Source organism: Eleginops maclovinus, chromosome 4 (assembly GCF_036324505.1).
Source record: "Eleginops maclovinus isolate JMC-PN-2008 ecotype Puerto Natales chromosome 4, JC_Emac_rtc_rv5, whole genome shotgun sequence".
NCBI classification, from domain to species: domain Eukaryota; kingdom Metazoa; phylum Chordata; class Actinopteri; order Perciformes; family Eleginopidae; genus Eleginops; species Eleginops maclovinus.
Window position 1 is genome coordinate 2,158,849 of NC_086352.1, and position 27,314 is coordinate 2,186,162.

Consider the following 27,314-nt stretch of genomic DNA (forward strand, 5'->3'; position numbering starts at 1 on the left):
CGGATCCGCCCACCAAGAGAGGAAAATGCACATTTCCTTTCATTGATATTATTTTATTCATTCATTCTGTTGTAATTGTCTTTTTAAGGATTAATGTTTTGTGTATGTGTATTATATAGTTTTACTTATTCCCTTTTGGGTTATATTTATTAATCTCATTTCTAATTGATTTATTAAATGAATTATTCTTATTTATTTTATCTGGAATTATTCATTGTTTTATGGAAAATGTTCTTTAGAATGAATATTATCTTATTATTATTTTGTGTATTTATTAATCTACTTTCTGTATTTTTAAAGTATTATTTATTTCATATTTATATTTTTTATTATCAAATCAATTATTCCTATGTATTTATTTGAAATTGAATGACTTCTTATCATCACCTTATTGTATTATTAGGTTTCTCCGTCTCACTGCTGTTGAGTAAGTTTTCTGTTGTTCACTTTCTGAATATTTTATTGAATTCATTCAGTTTTTTTTTTTTACCATTTTGGACTCATGAAGGCTCCATGCATCAAGTCAACCAAAAAAACAAAGCAAATGTTTCTTTCTCGTTTATTGTATTCAACACTTCTTCAAAATATATGTGAGTGCCAAGGTTCAGAGAAAGCAACCACATGAATGGAAATAGCTGCAGCTTTGAGAGCAATTGTCATGATCATGAATTATAAAACAATACAAGATGTTACTCAAACAACAAATCCTCTTTACGGTCAGTACTTTGTAAAACAGCTGCCATACATCGGTAAACACACTGAATATTACTCTATATGTTTTACAATATTACCACAAAAACACCAAATGATTAAAGGACAGAATAAAGACATTTCTTTTAACGGCTCAGTGTGAACTGCTTTTTCTCCCGGGAAAAAACCGCATGCTCAATCTGGTGCGCCCATCCCACCACCAGCTGTGTCCACTTTATAATAACAGGCCCAGTGCCCAAAACCTCCTTCAAAATTAAATATACATATTATCCAGGTAGAAACTCTCATTGAGATATGGAGTGACCTGGCCAAGAGGGCAGCAACCACAATACTACAACACTAACAATACAGGCGGGCGAATACAGCTGAGACATCCTTTATCCGGAGTGCCGATGAAAGATATAAACCTCAATAACAAAATTAAAACCACTTCAAGTAGGGGATACGAGAGCATTCACATCGACCGAGAGTGTTTGTTCTCGCTCCTTTAGGTCCTTCTGTACATTATGCCAGGCAGCATAGTGAAAAGCTCTTTTCCCCAGCTGTGTTCTCACTTTGAGAACCAACATCTGTATAATACCTTGGGAGCGCAGGCCGTACACACTGTGCACAGATAAGAGGGAACGAGCTCAAGCAGAGATTCATATATAAAACCCAACCAGTGGGAAAGTCTGCGTGCATACAAAGATGGCCATCTAGCAGCAGCATACAAAGTGCAGTGGTGTACAGGGTATCCACGTCCAGTCCCAATCGTACTGCACACTGGGACGCAGTATTTATATTCTTAAGGCACTGAATACAATTCCACCAGGATTGAACGGTTATGAACGCATAATAAGTTAGCTATGATGTAACAAAAACTATATTGGATGAAGGTCATTATTTCTGAGTGGTTCAGACTGGGTTCAATCCTGGGTCAAAATGTTAAAAGCGAACATTTGAATGTAAAACAGAAAAACCAAAACAAACAAAACACCAACAAAGAAAGGCAATGGGAAAATGTTTCGGAGTCTTTTGCATTAATGCCTCTTAATCCATCGCTGGTGTAGGGAAGAGGATTAGAGCCAGCTCACAAACATGTTCTGGGATGTGACCGAAGGTAATAATTTAAACATTTAACAATAAATAAGTAATTCTGAGATTTTCTGGAAAACTAAAAACATTTGAAAACACAACGATGATAAGAATTCAGAATTCCTAAAAAAGAGAAATCTGATTAAAATGTTTTTTTGGTTTTTCAGATTTTTGATATTTCGGGGTTTAAAAAAAACGGAAACATGTTTAGATCTTGTCTTCAGAAAATGAGGAAAATGTAATCCAATCATTTGTTTGATTTCAGCTCTGTTCCTGTCGTACCGCCATGTATCCGTCACCAGAGGGCTTCACTGACCTGCTGCTGCTGGACACCAGAGCCATTGTCTCCAGGAGATCAGGTTTCAGAGCCAGACTCAAACCCTTAGAGAAGCTCAGAGGGGGGAGTGAGGGAGAGGAGCAGGAGGGAGGAGGAGGCAGCAGGAGGTCTGTGGACTCATCCTCCTCCTCCACCGGGTGCACCTTCTTATAATCAGAGTCCACCTGCATGCCTCCCCCGCCTCCAAACGACTTGTGGAAATTGACTCTCCCCTCCTCCCTCTCCTCCTCCACAGTAATACTGTCGGCCTCCAGGCTCTCCTGACTCACCTCTTCCTCCCCGCTGCCAACACCTGAATCTAAGCTCTGCAGCCTCCCTCTCTCCCCCTGCATCTCCTCTACCTTCTCATAGTCTGAAACCAAGAGCACAGCCCTGCTGCTGCTCCCTTTAGAGAGCAACTGATGGATGTCCTCCTCCTTCCCTCTGTCTTCATCATGTTCCCTTTCACTCTGACCCCCCACCGGCCCGTAAGGAGCATCGGCGACGCATGGAAGGAGGTTCCCTGCAGTGAGGGAGGAGATGGTAGGAGGATGGACAAGGAGATTGGAGTAGCTGTGGTCGGCGAAGCTGGAGCTGGTGGTCGCGTGGATGACTTCACTTCTTATTTTGTGCAGCAGCGCCACCTCCTGGCTGCACGGCACCACGGCGTCCACAGAGGAGACGATATCCACCGAGACCATCTCCCCCGCTCCGAAGAGGGAGTGGAAGGATTCAGCGAAGAAGTGAGGAGTCAACCAACTCTGCATGAGAAGGAGGAGGAGGTTAACATACAGAACATTACACAACAACAAGTTATGTCCATTCTGACTTAAGTGAAAGTACAAAGTATTCAAAATATAGTAAAATATACTTCAAGTACTTAAAAGTCCATAAGGACTTGGCCTGGGAACTGGAAAGACACCAGTTCAAGTCCCTGAAAGACCAAGTGCTACCGTGGTGTCCCTCAGCAAGGCACCGTTCCTAAACTGCTCCCCGGGCGCCACACATATGGTAGCCCACTGCTCCTAACACTAGGATGGGTTGAATGCAGAATGTCAGATTTCCCCTCTGTGGGACCAGTAAGGGTTCCATTGTCTTTTCTTCTTCAGAAACCATCTGTCTGGTATTTGAAATGGTTCTCTGATGTCTACAAAGAAGGTATATAACTTTGGTTGATCCAAAAAATATCCAGATGTGGTTTTACAGGCCCATTTACAACCCTATGATTTGGTCCCAGAATGAAACGAGCTGAATTGCCTTATTTAAATAATGATGACGAGCTCTGCTCTGATTGGCTGGTTTACAAGGAGCAATCCATGGCTGCCTCAGAGCCCACAGAAGTAAGAGAAGTTAGCTAAACTGTGAGAGATGAACCATGGAGGCTATTGGCATCCAACCTCACATGTCTGAGCCTTTATCGGAGGAGGTAACCGAGGAATCTGAAGAACAGCCAGTTGGTCGGAGATTGGAGAGCAGCGTTACAGAGTGGTGAGTGTTAGCGTTAGTGTTTCCAGCAGCTGGTGTATGCAGATGTTGAGGCTGGACTACCGTGTGTGACGTCACACACAGGGACTGTTGTAATTCGCTGTGATATGCATATTCATGATTTGCACGTGAAGGAGGAAACCTGGTGTTTGAGGTTCACGGTATGTCAGCTCAATGCACCGAACTCTCCTCAGCGCTTCAACACGTTGTATGTGATAGGCTAAGGGGCGGGACATCTCTAAGCAGTTAACTTATCACAAGAGAGCAATCAAAGCAGACTGGGCTCTGGTTTCAGACAGAGGGTGAAAAGAGGTGCTGCAGATACAGAAAGTGTGAGAAACATAAAGAGCTTTCTGAACACATTTGGATCTATTTTACTGACGTTATATATTGCTGCTGGATATCTTAACCAATCACATACAGCTCCGGAAATAATTAAGAGACCACTCCAAATGTTTCTTCAATCTTTATCTGTACATGTATGGCAGCCATTCCAGTGTGTGTTGAATTCCAACAGAGAACAAGTCTCAGTAGAATACAATAACAATGTCATGTAGCTCAAAGACATACCTATGAGTAATACAACGAGAGAACAGGATCACGCTGAAGGGGTCTTTTTTCCCGCGGCTGTATATACATATGTATTAATGAGTGGGTTAATAGTTTGTATTAGCTATTAATCTGAATCTGTGAAAGCTGTCGGATGAATGCAGTGGAGACGAAGTAGAAAGAAGCATACCACTAAGGTCTGTAAAAAGCTCATATTTGATTAGTGATTTTGCATCATAAAGGTTGATGTGTTTCGACTGGGGGCCGTTCATCCTGCTGTAAACCAAATTAATGCAACACCTGATATAATATGGCCCTGAGTTCAGTCTCTCTCTCCTCTTCCTTTCTTTATGTCTCTTGAATTGTAAAGCTTTGGTTTAAAAAAGGAAGAGCCGGAGCTGTGTACAAATCTTTGTAAGCTGTGTGAGAAATACCCCTCCATCATTAAACTCGGAATCTAACAGAAAACACAAATCCACAAAGAGCAGTACGTTAAGATATTCATAACTGTGTGCGTTTGTCTTTGCTCATTGAAAGAAAAGCATATTTCTTAAGCTCACCTGGAAGTTTGCATTCTGCAGGAAGGAGTCTTTCGGGTTGGGGAGAGGCGGACCTGTGATCTTCTTCACGATGTAAACCCTATCAAACACCATGACATTAGCGAGGTTAGAACAAATATAGCTAATTGCTCTTGAGCAACAGTTGATTAAGCTCTTGGAAAAGTTCTCTGCCGTTGCTCACCAGGTGGTTTTGTCAGTCTTAAATCGTACGAGGATCAGAAACACGACCACCGCTGCTATAACGGCAACAAGGCTCGAAACACGCAAAGTAAGATCTGACAAACACAGGACAGAGAATATACCGTTAGCATATCACGTTAGCATATCACATTAGCATATACCGTAAGCAAATACCATTGTTTTACACCTTTAGCATATCATGTTAGCATATCACATTAGCATATACTCAGCTGTCTCCTGTGGTTATACCACTGTAAGAGCTTATTTGACTGTGATTTTATAGCACGCTATTAAATGTGCATGTACATATTGTTGAAGTATTGATAAGCATAAAGTAGCAAACTTAAATGTCACCTATTGTTCAAAATCAACTTTTTCAAGTCTTTGAAGCATAACGTGTCTCTGAACGTTTAAGCTAATCATTGGTTTTTTGGGGTTGTGCAACCATTAGCCAATATCCCCCCAAGGAGTTTCGATCAAATTTGGCCGTCTTTACCTGATGATTGGGGTTGTTTCATTGCTCCGACGGTGGATACCCATGATGCAGTGGGGCTCCAGTCACTCCAGGTTGACCTGTAGTATTGTTCATCGGAAATCTTCACTTGAACGCGTGCCTCGTACCTCTCGCCTCGAATCAGCCAATCAGGTTCCAGTTTTTCAGCTGACCCTGATTGTTTCCACCTATAGGGAGCAACCTTTGTGTGTTCCTGCACTGACGGATCCTGACAGAGAAGAAAAGAGTGGATGTTGAGTAAGCTGATGTTCATGTGGTGTTACTTGAGATACTTTTTGTACGTTATTTAACCAAGATCTGTCCAGCGTGAACATGTGTCAATCATTTGTGCATTGACACACTAACATAGTAACAAGAAGTATACACACACTCCACGACTGGTCCTCTTGTTTCCACTGCAGCTGGTAGTAATACAGTGTGTTCTTAATCTTTTGAACTCCGGGGTGCCAGGAAATGGTGGTGATATTGATACGAGGTTGTTGTGGAGGCTTCAGTTTTACTGCAGAATCAAACACACACGTAGTTTGTTTTAGGCCATCATGAATATCTCACAAATTCTGTCACATATAGGGGCGATATATTATTCATTGTACTCACTGTGACACGCTGGCATGAAGACCATGGACACACTCTCCTGACCAGGCTCACAGATCAGTTTCATGGAGAACTTAGAGGTACTTTGAAACTGAGGACATTAAAGAAAATAATATTAGTAGAAAAAAAAACCTTCATAGGACAATTCAAAGTGAAATGAGTGTAGGTGTTTTTATAAAGGTGATTAAAAGCTATCAGTTTTTCATTTAGATATTATCGCTGTATCGAGAGATAGATGAGAAGAGCAATACAACTCCTATGTTTGTACCCTAAATGTTATTCTACAACCAGCAGTCACTTTCTTAGCTCAGAATAAAAACTGAGAATAGCTCCTCCTAATGATAGCAAAAAGTTGCTCATGATAGTGGACCGTTGCTAATGATGCTAATGATAGCATAAAGTTGCTAATGATAGCATAAAGTTGCTAATGATAGCATAAAGTTGCTAATGATAGCATAAAGTCGTTAATGATAGCATAAAATTGCTAATGATAGCATATAGTTGTTAATGATAGCATAAAGTTGTTAATGATAGCATATAGTTGCTAATGATAGCATAAAGTTGCTAATGATAGCATAAAGTTGCTAATGATAGCATAAAGTTGCTAATGATAGCATAAAGTTGTTAATGATAGCATAAAGTTGCTAATGATAGCATAAAGTTGCTAATGATAGCATAAAGTTGCTAATGATAGCATAACGTTGCTAATGATAGCATAAAGTTGCTAATGATAGCATGAAGTTGCTAATGATAGCATAAAGTTGCTAATGATAGCATAAAGTTGCTAATGATAGCATGAAGTTGCTAATGATAGCATAAAGTTGTTAATGATAGCATAAAGTTGCTAATGATAGCATAACGTTGCTAATGATAGCATAAAGTTGCTAATGATAGCATAAAATTGCTAATGATAGCATAAAGTTGCTAATGATAGCATGAAGTTGCTAATGATAGCATAAAGTTGTTAATGATAGCATAAAGTTGCTAATGATAGCATAAAGTTGCTAATGATAGCATAAAGTTGCTAATGATAGCATATAGTTGTTAATGATAGCATGAAGTTGCTAATGATAGCATAAAGTTGCTAATGATAGCATGAAGTTGCTAATGATAGCATAAAGTTGCTAATGATAGCATGAAGTTGCTAATGATAGCATAAAGTTGCTAATGATAGCATAAAGTTGCTAATGATAGCATGAAGTTGCTAATGATAGCATAAAGTTGTTAATGATAGCATAAAGTTGCTAATGATAGCATAACGTTGCTAATGATAGCATAAAGTTGCTAATGATAGCATAAAATTGCTAATGATAGCATAAAGTTGCTAATGATAGCATGAAGTTGCTAATGATAGCATAAAGTTGTTAATGATAGCATAAAGTTGCTAATGATAGCATAAAGTTGCTAATGATAGCATAAAGTTGCTAATGATAGCATATAGTTGTTAATGATAGCATATAGTTGTTAATGATAGCATATAGTTGCTAATGATAGCATAAAGTTGCTAATGATAGCATAAAGTTGCTAATGATAGCATAAAGTTGCTAATGATAGCATAACGTTGCTAATGATAGCATAAAGTTGCTAATGATAGCATGAAGTTGCTAATGATAGCATAAAGTTGCTAATGATAGCATAAAGTTGCTAATGATAGCATGAAGTTGCTAATGATAGCATAAAGTTGTTAATGATAGCATAAAGTTGCTAATGATAGCATAACGTTGCTAATGATAGCATAAAGTTGCTAATGATAGCATAAAATTGCTAATGATAGCATAAAGTTGCTAATGATAGCATGAAGTTGCTAATGATAGCATAAAGTTGTTAATGATAGCATAAAGTTGCTAATGATAGCATAAAGTTGCTAATGATAGCATAAAGTTGCTAATGATAGCATATAGTTGTTAATGATAGCATGAAGTTGCTAATGATAGCATAAAGTTGCTAATGATAGCATGAAGTTGCTAATGATAGCATAAAGTTGCTAATGATAGCATGAAGTTGCTAATGATAGCATAAAGTTGCTAATGATAGCATAAAGTTGCTAATGATAGCATGAAGTTGCTAATGATAGCATAAAGTTGTTAATGATAGCATAAAGTTGCTAATGATAGCATAACGTTGCTAATGATAGCATAAAGTTGCTAATGATAGCATAAAATTGCTAATGATAGCATAAAGTTGCTAATGATAGCATGAAGTTGCTAATGATAGCATAAAGTTGCTAATGATAGCATGAAGTTGCTAATGATAGCATAAAGTTGTTAATGATAGCATAAAGTTGCTAATGATAGCATAAAGTTGCTAATGATAGCATAAAGTTGCTAATGATAGCATAAAGTTGTTAATGATAGCATATAGTTGTTAATGATAGCATATAGTTGCTAATGATAGCATAAAGTTGCTAATGATAGCATAAAGTTGTTAATGATAGCATATAGTTGTTAATGATAGCATATAGTTGTTAATGATAGCATATAGTTGCTAATGATAGCATAAAGTTGCTAATGATAGCATAAAGTTGTTAATGATAGCATATAGTTGTTAATGATAGCATATAGTTGTTAATGATAGCATAAAGTTGCTAATGATAGCATAAAGTTGTTAATGATAGCATATAGTTGTTAATGATAGCATATAGTTGCTAATGATAGCATAAAGTTGCTAATGATAGCATAAAGTTGCTAATGATAGCATAAAGTTGCTAATGATAGCATATAGTTGTTAATGATAGCATATAGTTGCTAATGATAGCATAAAGTTGCTAATGATAGCATATAGTTGCTAATGATAGCATATAGTTGCTAATGATAGCATAAAGTTGCTAATGATAGCATATAGTTGCTAATGATAGCATATCGTTGCTAATGATAGTAGTTACTAAGACCAGACCTTTTTTTTGCGGCAACACAATCCTTTTAAAGGTAATAATATTGTGACCTCAGGGGTTTGTTTACTTAATTCATAGCCGTGTAAATAAGCGAGATAACAGACTCACATTATCGTTTCTACCGAAGTGCATGTCACACATCATTTGCGTTGGTCTGCCTTCAACAGGCTTCAGCGTGCAGGATCTATTGGCATATTTACCTGTAGGTCTGTAAAACAAAACATGTCCCATTTCATTTTGCCTTCAGTCGCATGATGTTTGAGATCAAAGTACGTTTTTATCTGCATGTATGTTAATTATGTTTCTGTCCTCACCTAAAATGACTGTGGGCACTTATCGTGCACACGCTGTCTGAAAGATCGGACGTGCGGTTCCACACACACGTGATTGTATCGTTGTAGTCACTGGAGCAGCTTAGATCTGTGGGAAGTAATGGAGAGAAATGAAAGAGGTCAGACTATGTTTATTTTCAGTATGAATTTCTCTACTTTAAAGAGTCCTCTCCTGCTGATGTTCAGGTGTATATCAGTATGTAGTGTCTCTACTTTAAAGAGTCCTCTCCTGCTGATGTTCAGGTGTATATCAGTATGTAGTGTCTCTACTTTAAAGAGTCCTCTCCTGCTGATGTTGCGGTGTATATCAGTATGTAGTGTCTCTACTTTAAAGAGTCCTCTCCTGCTGATGTTCAGGTGTATATCAGTATGTAGAGTCTCTACTTTAAAGAGTCCTCTCCTGCTGATGTTCAGGTGTATATCAGTATGTAGAGTCTCTACTTTAAAGAGTCCTCTCCTGCTGATGTTCAGGTGTATATCAGTATGTAGAGTCTCTACTTTAAAGAGTCCTCTCCTGCTGATGTTCAGGTGTATATCAGTATGTAGGGTCTCTACTTTAAAGAGTCCTCTCCTGCTGATGTTCAGGTGTATATCAGTATGTAGGGTCTCTACTTTAAAGAGTCCTCTCCTGCTGATGTTCAGGTGTATATCAGTATGTAGGGTCTCTACTTTAAAGAGTCCTCTCCTGCTGATGTTCAGGTGTATATCAGTATGTAGAGTCTCTACTTTAAAGAGTCCTCTCCTGCTGATGTTCAGGTGTATATCAGTATGTAGAGTCTCTACTTTAAAGAGTCCTCTCCTGCTGATGTTCAGGTGTATATCAGTATGTAGAGTCTCTACTTTAAAGAGTCCTCTCCTGCTGATGTTCAGGTGTATATCAGTATGTAGTGTCTCTACTTTAAAGAGTCCTCTCCTGCTGATGTTCAGGTGTATATCAGTATGTAGAGTCTCTACTTTAAAGAGTCCTCTCCTGCTGATGTTCAGGTGTATATCAGTATGTAGTGTCTCTACTTTAAAGAGTCCTCTCCTGCTGATGTTCAGGTGTATATCAGTATGTAGCGTCTCTACTTTAAAGAGTCCTCTCCTGCTGATGTTCAGGTGTATATCAGTATGTAGAGTCTCTACTTTAAAGAGTCCTCTCCTGCTGATGTTCAGGTGTATATCAGTATGTAGAGTCTCTACTTTAAAGAGTCCTCTCCTGCTGATGTTCAGGTGTATATCAGTATGTAGTGTCTCTACTTTAAAGAGTCCTCTCCTGCTGATGTTCAGGTGTATATCAGTATGTAGCGTCTCTACTTTAAAGAGTCCTCTCCTGCTGATGTTCAGGTGTATATCAGTGTGTAATGTCTCTACTTTAAAGAGTCCTCTCCTGCTGATGTTCAGGTGTATATCAGTGTGTAATGTCTCTACTTTAAAGAGTCCTCTCCTGCTGATGTTCAGGTGTATATCAGTATGTAGAGTCTCTACTTTAAAGAGTCCTCTCCTGCTGATGTTCAGGTGTATATCAGTCTGTAGAGTCTCTACTTTAAAGAGTCCTCTCCTGCTGATGTTCAGGTGTATATCAGTATGTAGCGTCTCTACTTTAAAGAGTCCTCTCCTGCTGATGTTCAGGTGTATATCAGTATGTAGAGTCTCTACTTTAAAGAGTCCTCTCCTGCTGATGTTCAGGTGTATATCAGTATGTAGTGTCTCTACTTTAAAGAGTCCTCTCCTGCTGATGTTCAGGTGTATATCAGTATGTAGTGTCTCTACTTTAAAGAGTCCTCTCCTGCTGATGTTCAGGTGTATATCAGTATGTAGTGTCTCTACTTTAAAGAGTCCTCTCCTGCTGATGTTCAGGTGTATATCAGTGTGTAATGTCTCTACTTTAAAGAGTCCTCTCCTGCTGATGTTCAGGTGTATATCAGTGTGTAATGTCTCTACTTTAAAGAGTCCTCTCCTGCTGATGTTCAGGTGTATATCAGTATGTAATGTCTCTACTTTAAAGAGTCCTCTCCTGCTGATGTTCGGGTGTATATCAGTATGTAGTGTCTCTACTTTAAAGAGTCCTCTCCTGCTGATGTTCAGGTGTATATCAGTATGTAGAGTCTCTACTTTAAAGAGTCCTCTCCTGCTGATGTTCAGGTTCAACCACATTTATAAATAAGTGTAGTTGAAGTGTTTTTACTTGTTAATTGAATTACTTGTATTCATTCATTGATGTCTTTATTTTATTTGTTAGTGATGTTGCATTTACAAATAAAAGCAATGAATAAGTGAATACTTTTATGTTTGATATGAACAGTTGTGGACCCCTGGAAGATGTGTAAGTTTTGTTTACAGACTAACACTAACTTACTTTTATCCGGGACACTCGAACACTTTTCCGCTCTGCTGACAGGAAGCAGAGCGAGAAGCACGAACAGCACACGGGGGTTCAGACTCCTCTCCATTTATGGCGTCATTAATCTCCCTCTTTTCCTTGGGTCTGCAGCGTTTGAAGCCTTTGATGATGGATCGTTCAGAGGCCGAACTCACTGCTTTCTCATTCTCCTCATCCTGCGCACAGAGAGGGTGTTTGCTCTGCTTCTTTATTTGTGTGGTGGGTGTCAGAGTGTTAAAAACACCCTAACCACAAACACATAGAGAATCACGCACAGGTGATCGAGAGCAGAAGTACAAATGTTTCACATCCTGCCCCAGGTGGTGTGATCTGGTTTAATTGACCCGGACAAACACCTGATGACCTGTATACCCAGTGATGACGAGATCTGGAATGATCCGTTTGAAGGCCAGAATTAACATATTTAATTTAACTGACTTCAAGTGAGAACATAATTCACCTTGCAGAGATCCAGGGTTCTGCTTAAAGGCTCAACACCCATTATGGCTGATTGCAGGTAAGAGGTTAAAGCTGTTGGTCTTTTAGCTTAAAATCGACTCACATGGATGGTCTGATTTTTAAACATATGGTCTTGTATTGTCCGATGTTTTATTGTGCTTTGTTCAAATACAAATCATCATTATGTCTGCCTTAATTCTGACATTTGCATTGCTTTGTTTGCATAATAATTAATACACAACATGAAATACCATGAAGCTAATTTAATATAAAAAACAGCCAAAATAAAAAACAAAAACGATAGAAAATCAATAAAAATTCATGTAAAATAAAATAATGATAAATAAAAAGAAGTTTAAGTCTAATTAAAGTTGAAAATGCTTTCAATCATAAGCAGTTTTTTGTAAATATAATAAATAGAACAGCCCAAATATGTATAGTACATAAAGATATTTCTAACAGAGTAAGAGTTGAGTTTCCCCTGAACCAGAAGTCATATTTCTTTACATGAACAAATAAAAAATGATGAAATGAAATTGAAAACACCTCCCTGATCAAAGAATAAGAACATATTAATATTAATAAGGAATCCTTTTAAATTCCCCCAAAATATGAAAGTAATTCAATGAAATGAAATTTAAATGAAGATGAAAAATGTAAAGGTGGTTAATTTATGTCAGCGTCCCAATTAATGTGATTTAAAGTCCTCATGTAGTCCCACCACTCCCTGCATGTTCGACATTATTAATACCGATCTGAGAGTCTTACCTTTGGCTGCAGGGTCTGCCTCAAAGCTCTGGTTCACTCCTGTTAAGTCCTGTTGACATCAGAAGGAAGCAGGAAGCAAACAACTTAATTTAGCAGAAGATGACTTCACACTCTAAAAAGGTCATTACTCAGAATTTAATCAAGATTAATCTACCAGGATAACTCCTGACCTCAAACGTACACCACAGCGTGTTTTGAAGTCTTCGTCTTTTATCTGGTTAGGTATTTTACTTAGTGGGATCATTAAAGGCATTATCTACCTGTTGGTTTTTGTAGGGGCTGGTTTTATAGGAAAAGGTAGTGACCACAACGACAGAAACAGCTGAGAGGATGGATAAAAAGGGGTGACTATAAAAAGAACACCACATGATTACATAAGACAAACAGAATGGCTTAAAACCCAAAAAGAGACAAAATATGCACAACCTGACAACAAAGAGACATCACAATGGGACACTTTATAACAACAAATATCATAAGCAAGCTAAAAAAAGAGACAGGAAATGACTGCAAAAAGCAAAAGGCCTCAGAAATACACGTCCTGATGACTTAAAGGCACATACCCACTACACAGAGACTCGAAATGAACAGAAAAGACACAAATCATGCAAGAGATGCACATGACCACTCAGCAACATATGACAACACAGACGGGACACGGAACAACTACAAAAAGACACAACATACCCAAAAAGAGTTCACAGCATGACCACAAAAAGGAACCAGATAACTACAAAGAGACAAAACACATTTAGAAGATGCACATACTGACAACTAAGAGACACATGACCACTTCAATGGGACACAGAATCACCACAAAGAGACAAAACACATTTAGAAGATGCACATACTGACAACTAAGAGACACATGACCACTTCAATGGGACACAGAATCACCACAAAGAGACAAAACACATTTAGAAGATGCACATACTGACAACTAAGAGACACATGACCACTTCAATGGGACACAGAATCACCACAAAGAGAATGAAATGACTTAAAAAACACAAAAAGCTTGAAAGATACTCATCCTCCTGACATAGACATAGAAGAGACTTAAAATCAACACAAAGAGACAAAAAGAGCAGAAAAAACACACAAAACATGCAAGAGATACACACTGACAGCTAAGGGACATGACAACACAGACGGGACAGAATGACCACAAAAAGACACAAGATACCTAAAGAGAGACAGAAAGCTATTACAAACAGATAGACACTGACCACAATGACACTAAATATGTAGAACACAAACAGTACACCCTCACATCACTTCTAAAATTGGACACTGAATGACTTCAAAAATCCCCAAAAATGAACACAAAGACACAACATCAACGATTCATCAGAGTGCAAGCACTAAAGTCATCTTCACCTCTGTTCGTAGTCAGAGATTCAGATACGATTCCTCTTGTTCCTCTAAAACTGATAATAAAGGTCAGACTCTACCCGTCTAATGAGCTGCTCATTTACTGAAAAAACACACACTCACACACACACACTCACACACACACACCCACAGAATTAAAAGTCAAATCTCATGTGTGTGCTTCTTCTCTTTTCAAGGCAAACATTCGATTCAATACAAACTGAACGGTTGTTTCATTGCAGGTACACAAAACACGCTGATTCTGTCAAAAACAGGAAGAAAAAAGCTGTGTGTGTGTGTGAGTGTGAGTGTGTGTGTGTGTGTGTGTGTGTGTGTGTGTCAGGTATGTCTCAGCTTTGTGGTTATCACAGCCCACTGCAAAGCGACCTACAAGCACCCACAGACTCTCTGAGAAAAATAGCTTCTCTTTGCAAAACAACACTGAATATTCTGCAGGACGTTCAAATTGTTAAATTAAAGCTACTTCTTTATTTCCGAGTACCGAGGAAGCAGTCCCTCGGTCAACATCAGTTAGTTATTTTTCTGAGAAGCCAAAAGGTTACAGGTGCACTTCCTGCTCATGTCACTACCTCTTCTCACAACAACAGTGATCAGATAGCAGATAGCATGCTCAGAAACCCTAATCATTTACACTCTGGTATCACAACATCTTTCCAGTGAGATGCATTATAGGAAAACAGTTATTCTCGCTATGGCTGAAAAAATGTGTTAGAAAAAGGTGAGAAAAGGGAAGGTAAACACCATATATCCTGTTAGACACGTGTTGTAGCTGCAGCTAAACGTCAACTTTTTCCACTTCTAAAGAGGCCCTGTTCTTCTTCTGTGGCGTTTCCTCTCTTGCAGTGTACTGCGCAGGTCAATCAGGGTCGTCACTGTGATAATAAATAATATATTACATTTATAAAGCAAGGGATCCAAGGCTGCTTTACATGAGGTAAGGCCAGACAGCCAAACAAACGAAGCACGGGAAATCATAAAGTAACATAAAGAAAAAGCTGCAGGAGTGGAGGCAGGGGACTGGGGTGGGTTAGGGGTCAAAGTGTGTGGAGAACAGGTGAGTTCTTTAGTGATTGAAAGGTAGTAGGGGGCGAATCCATGGAGATATATTGTCTCATAATATATCATTAACACAATATAGAATACTGTGTCATTTACAGTGTAGGGTATAGTTACTTTGGAAAGTAGTTAATTAGGTTACAACGTTACTATCAATTAATAGTAATCAGTTACGTTACAGCGTTACCTATTAATAAAAGTAACGCGTTAGAGTACTCCTGCGTTACCGAAAAGTAATGCTGCAGCTTAACTGACGCAGACACACAGCCTACTTTACATGCACCGAGACGTCCTGACAATGAATAACATCACCCAACCAAATGAACTCTGCAGGATAACAAGAACAGTCAGTTATATGGCTTTTTTAAATCACAGATCATGTGATCAACACTCAGGAGTTGCCTAACGTTTGGTACCCAGCCCAGGTAGCCGATATGATGCAGTTATGAGTGCATACATTTACGTGCGCTTCAGTAAACAGAATCTGAGGTCAACAGAATCTGAGGTAAACAGAATCTGAGGTCAACAGGTTGCAGATTCAGATCCATTTATACATTAACGACCAATCAACGATCTAACAAACATGCCGAACAAAACGAACAATGAAATCGCTCACTGGCACACAGCGGGCAAATGTAGCCTCATAGCTGAACTATGAAAACACTGTTCAAGTATCACAGGCCTAAACTCACATGTAGCCTACTCTTCGGTCCGGCACTGTTCCCTCTGGCTTACGTGTCGTTGGGATTTTACTTATTCATTTACGGATGGATGGAGACTCCACAGTTGAAATTGGAAGCATCTCCTCAACCACATGACCGGCGACAACCTTCTTAATCTCACTGGCAGAGGGGGTACTGAGCCACAACTCAGACGCTGTTGCTTTGGAGCTGGTGCACCACCGTCGTCCTCCTCAGCAGGCCTTGCTACCAGCGGGATAGAGTGCTGCTTCGATGCAAGATGTTGTTTAAATTCGAAGTGGAATTTTTTGAGGTCGACAGAAGCTTTTCAACAACACAGAGAGTGCGTTTTACCGTTCTGTTGTTCTTGTCCTTTTCGCTGGTGAATTGAAAATAATGTGCGTACTTCCACGATGAACACGCTGACCTCTCTGCCATCTTGCCGGGGGTTCGAGACACACACACACACACACACACACACACACACACACACACACACACACACACACACACACACACACACACACACACACACACACACACACACACACACACACACACAGGTAATGTAGGTCAGCAGCAGGGCACAGACGCATCACAGCGCTGCGCCTCCGCTGACACATCCGCAGGTGGCACAGAACTGTCTGACACAAAGCAGTCTGCAGTCGGGATTGTAACGGATTACTTAAAAAAAAACAACGAAGTTACTGATTACCGAACGCGCTACGTTACTCGTTACTCGATAAAAATAATTAGAGTTACCCACAACACTGGTCATTTAATTGTACATATATTTAAGAAGAAGCTCAAGCGGAAGGTCCTTAGTGTAGTTCCGGAACACAGTGACATCACTGTGCAGCGCTCCTATTGGCTAGCGCTCCAACGCATTGCACGTGACAGGCTAAGGGTCGGGACATCTGTAAGCAGTTGACCAATCACGTCGTAAATCTCTTCGAGAGAAAAACAGCGTGTGAAGTACTACCTTTCTGTACAAATCAGTGTCCTGTTTACCTTATTATGGTCTGTATTCAGTCTAAGAACTCTGAGTGTGACCAACGTCGATTTTAATCCTTTGTTTGTGATAAAAACAAGAATTTGAAGCAAAACACGGTCATGATCCTTGTTTTGTGTTTATAGTTTCCTGTTTTATTTTGAAAGGTTTTCCCTCCATGTGTCTGGTCCAGTTTCCTCCTGCCTGATTGTCTCCTTGTGGTCAGCTGTGGCCTGTGTCTCTGCCTCCCCTCCCCAGCTGTGTCTAGTCTTGTGATACTCCCTGTGTATTTCGTCTTGCTTTACGTTGTGTTCCTTGTCGATTCGTCGTCATCTTTCCCGTGTCAGGTCTGAGTCCTGTCCTGGATTTCCCTGGTCTACCCTCCCTTGTCCTCTGGATTCTTATAGCTTTGTTTTGAAACTGTTCCGTGTTGTTGCACTTCGCCTCAGTCCCTAGTTTTATATATTACAGCTTTTTGTAATAAAAGTTCACTTTTTGTTCCACTTTGTATTCCAGCTGCTTTTTGCTGCACTTGGGTCCTATTCTCCCCAACCCTGACCAAAGAGACAGTGACACTATTTTCAGAATAAGGCGGTCTAAATGAATGAAGTTCTTGGCACAAAGTCTAAATCATGTCGGAGGAACTTGTGGGTTAAAGATCCTTAAATAATAAAGAGATGTTGAAGGCACATTGACTTTCACAGGTTTATTTTGACAAGGTTTAGGGTTTTCACCCAGAACATCACTTCCTGTTTTGTCATCGGAAACTTGGTTTTGCTTAGGTGGAAAAACCTCAATTTGTACAAATACATGACCTAGAAATTCTATTTTCTGAGCCCAACACTACCAAATCTAAATGCACTATCAAGTTGCATTATGGGAAGCGGAGTATAAAGTGTTTCTTTCAAACTAAAAGTCGTAAACTTTGATGGGAAATAAGCTCATGACAGTCACAATGACACCATTCAGTCAGATGCTCAACTTTTCACGTCACATGGTCAGCGACTGATAAGGAAACCTCAGTGAGGAAGCAGCCCTCTGAACGAACACCATAAGAGAAGACGCCTCTGTGGCCTCGTTGTGTTCTGACCTCTCTCTGATAATAAGTTCTGTATTCAGGTTTCAAGAGTGACTTTTTGGACTCCAAATCACAGGACTCAGAAGCCGAAACTTTGTTCTCTCACTTTCTTCCGAAAAGCACACAAAAACCACAAACTACGATACACACACGCGCACACGCACACACAAACCACTTCCTTCTGTTCCCAGAAAGCTACAGGTTTTTATAAAAAGAAGAAACTGACATCCAGCAGTGACTCTTCTTTTGTCGCTCTGTTTCACAAAGTTTTTCTGATGTAAAGAACATGAATGTGTCAGCGCTCCAACACAGTGTAAGTGATAGGGGCCGGCACCTCTCCTATCGGTTCACCAATCACTCCAGACACGCACAGCTAATCGATCAGACCAGACTCAGACTCAGACTCAGAGGACTCTTTAAAGTAGAGACGCTACATACTGATATACACCTGAACATCAGCAGGAGAGGACTCTTTAAAGTAGAGACGCTACATACTGATATACACCTGAACATCAGCAGGAGAGGACTCTTTAAAGTAGAGACACTACATACTGATATACACCTGAACATCAGCAGGAGAGGACTCTTTAAAGTAGAGACACTACATACTGATATACACCTGAACATCAGCAGGAGAGGACTCTTTAAAGTAGAGACACTACATACTGATATACACCTGAACATCAGCAGGAGAGGACTCTTTAAAGTAGAGACACTACATACTGATATACACCTGAATATCAGCAGGAGAGGACTCTTTAAAGTAGAGACGCTACATACTGATATACACCTGAACATCAGCAGGAGAGGACTCTTTAAAGTAGAGACACTACATACTGATATACACCTGAACATCAGCAGGAGAGGACTCTTTAAAGTAGAGACACTACATACTGATATACACCTGAACATCAGCAGGAGAGGACTCTTTAAAGTAGAGACACTACATACTGATATACACCTGAACATCAGTAGGAGAGGACTCTTTAAAGTAGAGACTCTACATACTGATATACACCTGAACATCAGCAGGAGAGGACTCTTTAAAGTAGAGACGCTACATACTGATATACACCTGAACATCAGCAGGAGAGGACTCTTTAAAGTAGAGACACTACATACTGATATACACCTGAACATCAGCAGGAGAGGACTCTTTAAAGTAGAGACACTACATACTGATATACACCTGAACATCAGCAGGAGAGGACTCTTTAAAGTAGAGACACTACATACTGATATACACCTGAACATCAGCAGGAGAGGACTCTTTAAAGTAGAGACACTACATACTGATATACACCTGAACATCAGCAGGAGAGGACTCTTTAAAGTAGAGACTCTACATACTGATATACACCTGAACATCAGCAGGAGAGGACTCTTTAAACTAGAGACACTACATACTGATATACACCTGAACCTCAGCAGCCTGAACCTCAGCAGGAGAGGACTCTTTAAAGTAGAGACACTACATACTGATATACACCTGAACATCAGCAGGAGAGGACTCTTTAAAGTAGAGACACTACATACTGATATACACCTGAACATCAGCAGGAGAGGACTCTTTAAAGTAGAGACACTACATACTGATATACACCTGAACATCAGCAGGCGAGGACTCTTTAAAGTAGAGACACTACATACTGATATACACCTGAACATCAGCAGGAGAGGACTCTTTAAAGTAGAGACTCTACATACTGATATACACCTGAACATCAGCAGGAGAGGACTCTTTAAAGTAGAGACTCTACATACTGATATACACCTGAACATCAGCAGGAGAGGACTCTTTAAAGTAGAGACTACATACTGATATACACCTGAACATCAGCAGGAGAGGACTCTTTAAAGTAGAGACACTACATACTGATATACACCTGAACATCAGCAGGAGAGGACTCTTTAAAGTAGAGACACTACATACTGATATACACCTGAACATCAGCAGGAGAGGACTCTTTAAAGTAGAGACACTACATACTGATATACACCTGAACATCAGCAGGAGAGGACTCTTTAAAGTAGAGACTCTACATACTGATATACACCTGAACATCAGCAGGAGAGGACTCTTTAAAGTAGAGACACTACATACTGATATACACCTGAACATCAGCAGGAGAGGACTCTTTAAAGTAGAGACACTACATACTGATATACACCTGAACATCAGTAGGAGAGGACTCTTTAAAGTAGAGACTCTACATACTGATATACACCTGAACATCAGCAGGAGAGGACTCTTTAAAGTAGAGACGCTACATACTGATATACACCTGAACATCAGCAGGAGAGGACTCTTTAAAGTAGAGACTACATACTGATATACACCTGAACATCAGCAGGAGAGGACTCTTTAAAGTAGAGACTCTACATACTGATATACACCTGAACATCAGCAGGAGAGGACTCTTTAAAGTAGAGACTCTACATACTGATATACACCTGAACATCAGCAGGAGAGGACTCTTTAAAGTAGAGACACTACATACTGATATACACCTGAACATCAGCAGGAGAGGACTCTTTAAAGTAGAGACTCTACATACTGATATACACCTGAACATCAGCAGGAGAGGACTCTTTAAACTAGAGACACTACATACTGATATACACCTGAACCTCAGCAGGAGAGGACTCTTTAAAGTAGAGACACTACATACTGATATACACCTGAACATCAGCAGGAGAGGACTCTTTAAAGTAGAGACACTACATACTGATATACACCTGAACATCAGCAGGAGAGGACTCTTTAAAGTAGAGACACTACATACTGATATACACCTGAACATCAGCAGGCGAGGACTCTTTAAAGTAGAGACACTACATACTGATATACACCTGAACATCAGCAGGAGAGGACTCTTTAAAGTAGAGACTCTACATACTGATATACACCTGAACATCAGCAGGAGAGGACTCTTTAAAGTAGAGACTCTACATACTGATATACACCTGAACATCAGCAGGAGAGGACTCTTTAAAGTAGAGACTACATACTGATATACACCTGAACATCAGCAGGAGAGGACTCTTTAAAGTAGAGACACTACATACTGATATACACCTGAACATCAGCAGGAGAGGACTCTTTAAAGTAGAGACACTACATACTGATATACACCTGAACATCAGCAGGAGAGGACTCTTTAAAGTAGAGACACTACATACTGATATACACCTGAACATCAGCAGGAGAGGACTCTTTAAAGTAGAGACTCTACATACTGATATACACCTGAACATCAGCAGGAGAGGACTCTTTAAAGCAGAGACACTACATACTGATATACACCTGAACATCAGCAGGAGAGGACTCTTTAAAGTAGAGACTACATACTGATATACACCTGAACATCAGCAGGAGAGGACTCTTTAAAGTAGAGACACTACATACTGATATACACCTGAACATCAGCAGGAGAGGACTCTTTAAAGTAGAGATGCTACATACTGATATACACCTGAACATCACCAGGAGAGGACTCTTTAAAGTAGAGACGCTACATACTGATATACACCTGAACATCAGCAGGAGAGGACTCTTTAAAGTAGAGACACTACATACTGATATACACCTGAACATCAGCAGGAGAGGACTCTTTAAAGTAGAGACTCTACATACTGATATACACCTGAACATCAGCAGGAGAGGACTCTTTAAAGTAGAGACGCTACATACTGATATACACCTGAACATCAGCAGGAGAGGACTCTTTAAAGTAGAGACACTCATAGTCCTGTTGTGGACCCGGATATGTTGAGTACCCCAAAGTGTTATGTCAGGTTTTGGGGTTTATTGAGGAGGCTGAATCCATCTGACTTCTTGAGCTTCATAAATGGCCAATTTAAACAACAAGTGGCTATATTTGTCTCTGTGGACTGATCTTGATTAATTTGGTGTCGATTTTGAAGATTTAGGGAACTCTGAGTCATTTGGATTGGAATGATTGCCTATTTATTTGTAAAAGAATTGTCCACAGTAGAATAAATAATTGTTATTTTGTGCTCTCTATATCCAAATGTCCATCAATACTCAAAATCGGCCCACAGAGAACGCAAATATAGCAGTTTCTGGTTAACACGTTCACATTTGATACTGAAAATGTCAGAAATAGACTCTCCTCTGGGTCTCTCACATCCTCCACCTTTTCTCACCTTCCCACAATGGTATGTTTTTTAAATGAAACCTCCCAGACAGGATGTTTACATGTAAGCATTACCCTTTACAGTGGAAAATATATAACATCCAACAGCATTTATTTTTAGTATTTAGGGAACATAGAGTTTGTAAAAAATAAAACAAAATATCAATTATAATTTATGTTCTATTTTTTTAATAATTACATTTTTCTGATTAAATTTAAATTATGTAATATATTAAAAACATTTTACATAAGGCATTCAAACCCCTTGCTCACTAAAATAGAAAGTGAAAGTAACATAAAGTAACTTGTAATCTAATTTAGTTACTTTTAAAACCAGTAATCTGATTTCTTTTTCAAGGTAACTGTGGCAACAGTGGTCACAGGTATACTTTGTACATATAAATACATGTGATATTTCTGAATACATTATGATGTTCTTCTAATAAAACCAGCATAACAAGTTTAACCCTTTAATGGCAACCACATTTTGAAAAATATGTTCATTGCCATTTTCTACATTTCACCCGTATCACACGAGTATTACACACAGGTTTCACCCATATTACACACAGGTTTCACCCATATTTCATCACTGATTTCCTCACTGACTTCCTCACATGTTACCCAACGTTATGCTGCAAATATTAAAAAAGCTTTTATTTTGAAAGGCTCACAGATGTGACGATGGCTGAACTTGTTACCCATCACTGTTTTTTAACAACACTCTCGTTCCTCATAATCCATGTAGTAATTACACTAGAAATTGCTGTTTGGTAATCACAAGAGTTCTGCGGTTTCTTCATTATCAGGACGCTTCATCATCTCTACAACCAGAGGACACTCTTTATCGCTCTCTCCATCGTGATCAACTCTCATTCATTCATATGAAAGAGAACGTTTAAAACATACACGGTAACCAAAGATTATAAAACAAGCACCCACCTTTGTGCTCACAGGTTGATGGCTGTCAGTGAACTCACTCTGAATGTATTGTAAAATCCTTTTGCTTCCCTTCTCATCGAGATGACGTAGAGGAAAATTTCCGAGTACAGAAAGAACGAGGTCTGATCGCTGTGGTTTCTCTAACTGGTGATTAACCATGTTTCAAGAAGTGCTCGACGGGGGAACCCCCAACGCGCTCTTCCTTCTCTTGGTTGGGCAGTTTTCTCAGCTTCTTAACCACCGAAAGTGAGCTCCCTGTAGGTTGAACAATGGGGCTTCACTCTGTCTTTCAAGTGATTGTTAGAAGATACAGAAAGGTGTGATGTAGACCAAATGTAAGATTCAAAAGTAACACCTTCCATCCAAAAAGAGGCTTCATAGAAACCCTTCATCTGTATCGTTTATTCTGAGCTGTGTGAGCTGCCTTCTCTCACATCCATTAAAGCACACTTCTCCAAGTGCAGGGACGGATTAAAAGTCATTCGGCCCCTGGGCCTGTGACGACGAGAAAAGCCCCCCCAAAGAAGCACCACGCTAACTTCACCCTCACGCGCAAATCAGCGGTGTTAAAGGTAGCGCTAAAAGCACAGTCGAATTTCATTCAGGTTTATCTTGAGGATTTACAACAAGTCAAAGAACACACATAAGCACATAAGTCAACAATAAGCAGGCCCAATGCAAGGGGCTCAAACCCCTACCTCACACAGATCACATCTCTCATAAGAAAACTGCTTGAAATCATGCATCGTCATCAAGGTTGAGGGGGGGGGGGGGGGGGGGGGGGGGGGGGGGCTCGACAATACTCTAACCTTCGAAAGGGGGGGCCAGCTTGCAAAAGGTTGGGAACCCCTGCTTTATGGTATATCCTACCCCATTCTAACTGATTTAAGGGCCCTTTTCCGATATTAGGGATGAATAACATTGATAAACTGTGGTTCAACAGCACTATATGACCTATCATATGCCATTCTATTTAATTGGGGGGGGGGCTTTAACGTATGAGGGATGAATTAATTACACAACCCGTGGCATATGATTGGGGGGCCCTATTGAGATATATTACATAATGTAACCAATGTAATGGCTTCAGGGCCCCTTTAATTGTAGTATGTTGTAGAGACAATATTGAAATGGTAGCGCGGAGGCTTGGGCTTCAGGGCCCTCTATGCCCTTGGGCCCCTGGGCCTGGGCCCGGTAGGCCCGTGCAGTAATCCATCCTTGTCCAAGTATACCGGACTTGTATTTAATACTTCATCTTAACTTTCCATGTGTACTTATTCCTGCTTATCGCTCAATTCCACCTGCATGTGTCGGTGTTAGTGAAGAGCGCTTTACCTGCAGGACTGATCCTACTATGTCGTGGCTGTGCATGGTCACGATGGACCCGTGCTTCCTGCTTATTTCCAGCATTTGATGCGCACAATTATGTCAATTTTGGCCAAATTGGATTGCACATTTTTGTCTTTTTTCTCCCAACCTAAGCATAATATAGAAGTTCATTGCAGAATCTACACTATACATATTATGCATATAAAAGACATCTTTGAAATCTTGAGCTTGAATCTTGGATGTTCCCTTACTTTGCAAACTTGAAGGGAACGATTTAAAGATATTTATTTTACTCTTTTTTTAATAGAAATGGCAGAGGGGCAGTATTTGTGCAAAATAATAAGAAAAGGGAAATATTTCCATTAGAAATGAACCCATACACTCCATCACTCCACCCTGCATCAGCCAGCAGCTCCCTCCCTGTGAAGTGGAACCAGCTCCCCCCCTCCCAACAAAGACACACCTGCCTGCTAACGAGCTTCTGTCTCACATCAGAGAGAGAGTCTACATATCCTCCGTCACAAACCGAAGACACCCCTGTTTCGTTTCCCTGTGCAGCAGCTGTTATTATGGTCTGGGTAGATTAGAGTGAACCTGTCAGCTGAGTTTGAGTGTCAGATTGAATGACATGTTTTACTGACGCTCCCCCTTGTGGTTTTAAAAAGCCACCAGAAATCCGCACATTTGGCCAAAAATATGAAAGACACACCATGCTGGCTGATATGCAGACAGACCATAATAAGCTGTCAATCAGCCCTCTGCAGCAGAGCAAACCTTGTTATCGCCATCAGTGTTTTCCGTGCTTGATTTAGAGCAGCAGAGGTTTCCCTTTGTACCACAAACCATTTCACTTCGTCTTGTTACAAACCGACAAACGCACAAACGAAACTTCAGACAATGCGCATTATTACTTTCCATCTGTAGTCCCTGGACAGATGTTTTTAGTCACCTTAAAGAAACATTTCAAGACAATTATCCAAAACGAAATAATCCTAAACAACAAAAGAAACATGTTACACCCAGAGCACCTGTAGCCTCTCCCCCGATGCAAAAACACCTGGCCCACCACAGGTGAAACACGCATACTGTTTTACAAATATTTAGGTGCAAGCGGCATTGTTCACTTCATTAGCCCCCTCTGTCATATTGCTTCCATGTACATATATTACTGAACTCTGACGTACTGAGACCGGTGAAACAGATGCGGTTCTATCCATTTAAGTGCTTGTGATGAAAAGTTGAAACAGGAAAGCTTAGATAGGTGTAATGCCTTTCAGTCAAAAACACAGCTCCTACAACGCCACCTTTATCCACATTTGACCTGTTCTGTGAGAAAACAGTTGGCGGGTTCTGTTGAGTATTTTGCCCTAAAGCCAAACTGCAAAGGATGCAGAGAAAAGGAAGTAGTGTTTCGATGGTAAAGGATTTGCTCAGGAACCAAGTTTCTCAACAACCCAACGACACTGTGGGAAGGAAACTAATTGGCCTCTAGTTACAGGTAGACTGGGGGTCTCCACCTTTAAATACTGGGATAACTACAGCCGGCTTCCACACACTTGGAAACATTCCCTGACTGAAGGAGAGGTTAATCACTTTGGCAATAGGACCACATAGTGTTGTGCTGAGATCTTGAAGCATGACCACGTCCATGCTGCCCACTGCTCCTAGTACTAGGATGGGTTAAATGCAGAGGACGCATTTCACTGTGTGTGCTCTGCTGTGTGCATGTATGTGACTAACAAAGAGGGTTTCATCCTCCCATTCTATCTATCTATGCCAAATACATCCTTAGTTCTGGATGGTTTAAGAGTTCTAATCGCTGTTATGACTTCAGATTCAGGGATATTTCTTGCGCTGAGAGCCGGCTGTCTGTCTCATCGTGGCCATAATGTGTGCAGGGAAGAACACTGAGCAACACGATCCATGAAGTACTGGTTTAACATTTCTGCTACGTCAGCTGGGTTTTTTAAAGGCTTCAAGTTAAAGTACTTTTCTGTCCTTATCATTGTTTCCAGTGAATAGTTCTAACTGATTCCAGATCATTTTAGAATTACCCCCTGCCTTGTCTATTGTACTCAAGAGGAAGTCTGCCTTTCTTAAGGTCTTTGCCACTTGATTCCTCGGCATAGCGAAACGATGCCTGTCATGGCTTGATTTAGTTTGGATGGAAAGTCTCCTCATTTATCCGAGGGACAGAGTGTCTCTTATTTCTTTGCTTGAATTTGCAATTAAAAGCTTTGATAGTGTTTTCTAATGTTTGTGAGAACACCCTACTCTCTTCTTCATGGTCTCTACCGAGCAAAAGAACACCCCATTTAATGTGATATTGTAAAGGTGGCGACTGAAATCATATTGTGGTCTTGGAGGCCAGTTAACTTATTAAAGACTGTAAGATTCTGTCTGCTTTGTTACTGAATATATAGTATTATTCTAATGTTTTAAAGGGTTAAAATGATCAAATCCAGACATCTACTGACTTGTAATAAAAAAACAGAAACACCTTCATATATACATGTGACTAATGGTCTGACATATTATTCATTTTCAAACCAAACATGCCAAACTTCAATGAAAAGTAGACAAAACATACAGAAGATATATGGAGTTGGAAGAAGACTGACCGGTTATTACAGGCTCCTTCCTCACACTGACACACAGAGTCTGACTCCTGTTGACTTGTTTTACTCAGAAATGACATTATCTAAACCATTCAAGCCGATACTTACGAGGAAAAGAAGAAGTGGGGAGTTTTGGATTCCTGCCACTTCTCTTTTATTGTAAACCACCATGTGATAGTATGGAATAACACGAAGGACAGGCGACCGTGGGAAGAAAAGAGGAAGAAATGTACCCATAAAGTGTATTCTGTCAGGGGGAGAGGAGCAGGCA

The 27,314-nt window shown here is 39.9% G+C and overlaps 1 protein-coding gene across 7 annotated transcripts; it reads right to left on the bottom strand.

Annotated features, from left to right (window-relative positions):
- Window positions 1-542: 542 nt before the first annotated feature.
- LOC134862733 (uncharacterized) lies at window positions 543-27,117 on the bottom strand. Of its 7 annotated transcripts, none has more exons than XM_063880787.1 (11): window positions 27,047-27,117; window positions 12,795-12,843; window positions 11,544-11,743; window positions 9,188-9,293; window positions 8,982-9,081; window positions 5,987-6,074; window positions 5,758-5,888; window positions 5,372-5,597; window positions 4,877-4,970; window positions 4,696-4,774; window positions 543-2,862 (listed from the first exon to the last, which is right to left on the bottom strand). In XM_063880787.1, the coding sequence occupies exons 3-11, from the start codon at window positions 11,635-11,637 to the stop codon at window positions 2,047-2,049; spliced, it is 1,734 nt and encodes a 577-aa protein (XP_063736857.1). In that variant the 5' UTR covers window positions 11,638-11,743; window positions 12,795-12,843; window positions 27,047-27,117; the 3' UTR covers window positions 543-2,046. The 7 variants fall into 7 exon arrangements, with proteins under 7 accessions (XP_063736857.1, XP_063736856.1, XP_063736860.1 ...); XM_063880786.1 differs by lacking the exon at window positions 27,047-27,117 and adding an exon at window positions 23,097-23,216; XM_063880790.1 differs by lacking the exon at window positions 27,047-27,117 and adding an exon at window positions 23,135-23,197.
- Between the last annotated feature and the right edge of the window lie 197 nt (window positions 27,118-27,314).

Bases quoted from the DNA above. Each gene is read 5' to 3' on its own strand.
- LOC134862733 (XM_063880787.1), bottom strand. From the start codon at position 11,637: ATGGAGAGGAGTCTGAACCCCCGTGTGCTGTTCGTGCTTCTCGCTCTG. The intron at 9,082-9,187 runs GTGAGGACAGAA...TTTGTTTTACAG, and splicing joins AGTGCCCACAGTCATTTTAG to ACCTACAGGTAAATATGCCA. The intron at 4,775-4,876 runs GTGAGCAACGGC...GGTGTTTGATAG, and splicing joins AAGACTGACAAAACCACCTG to GGTTTACATCGTGAAGAAGA.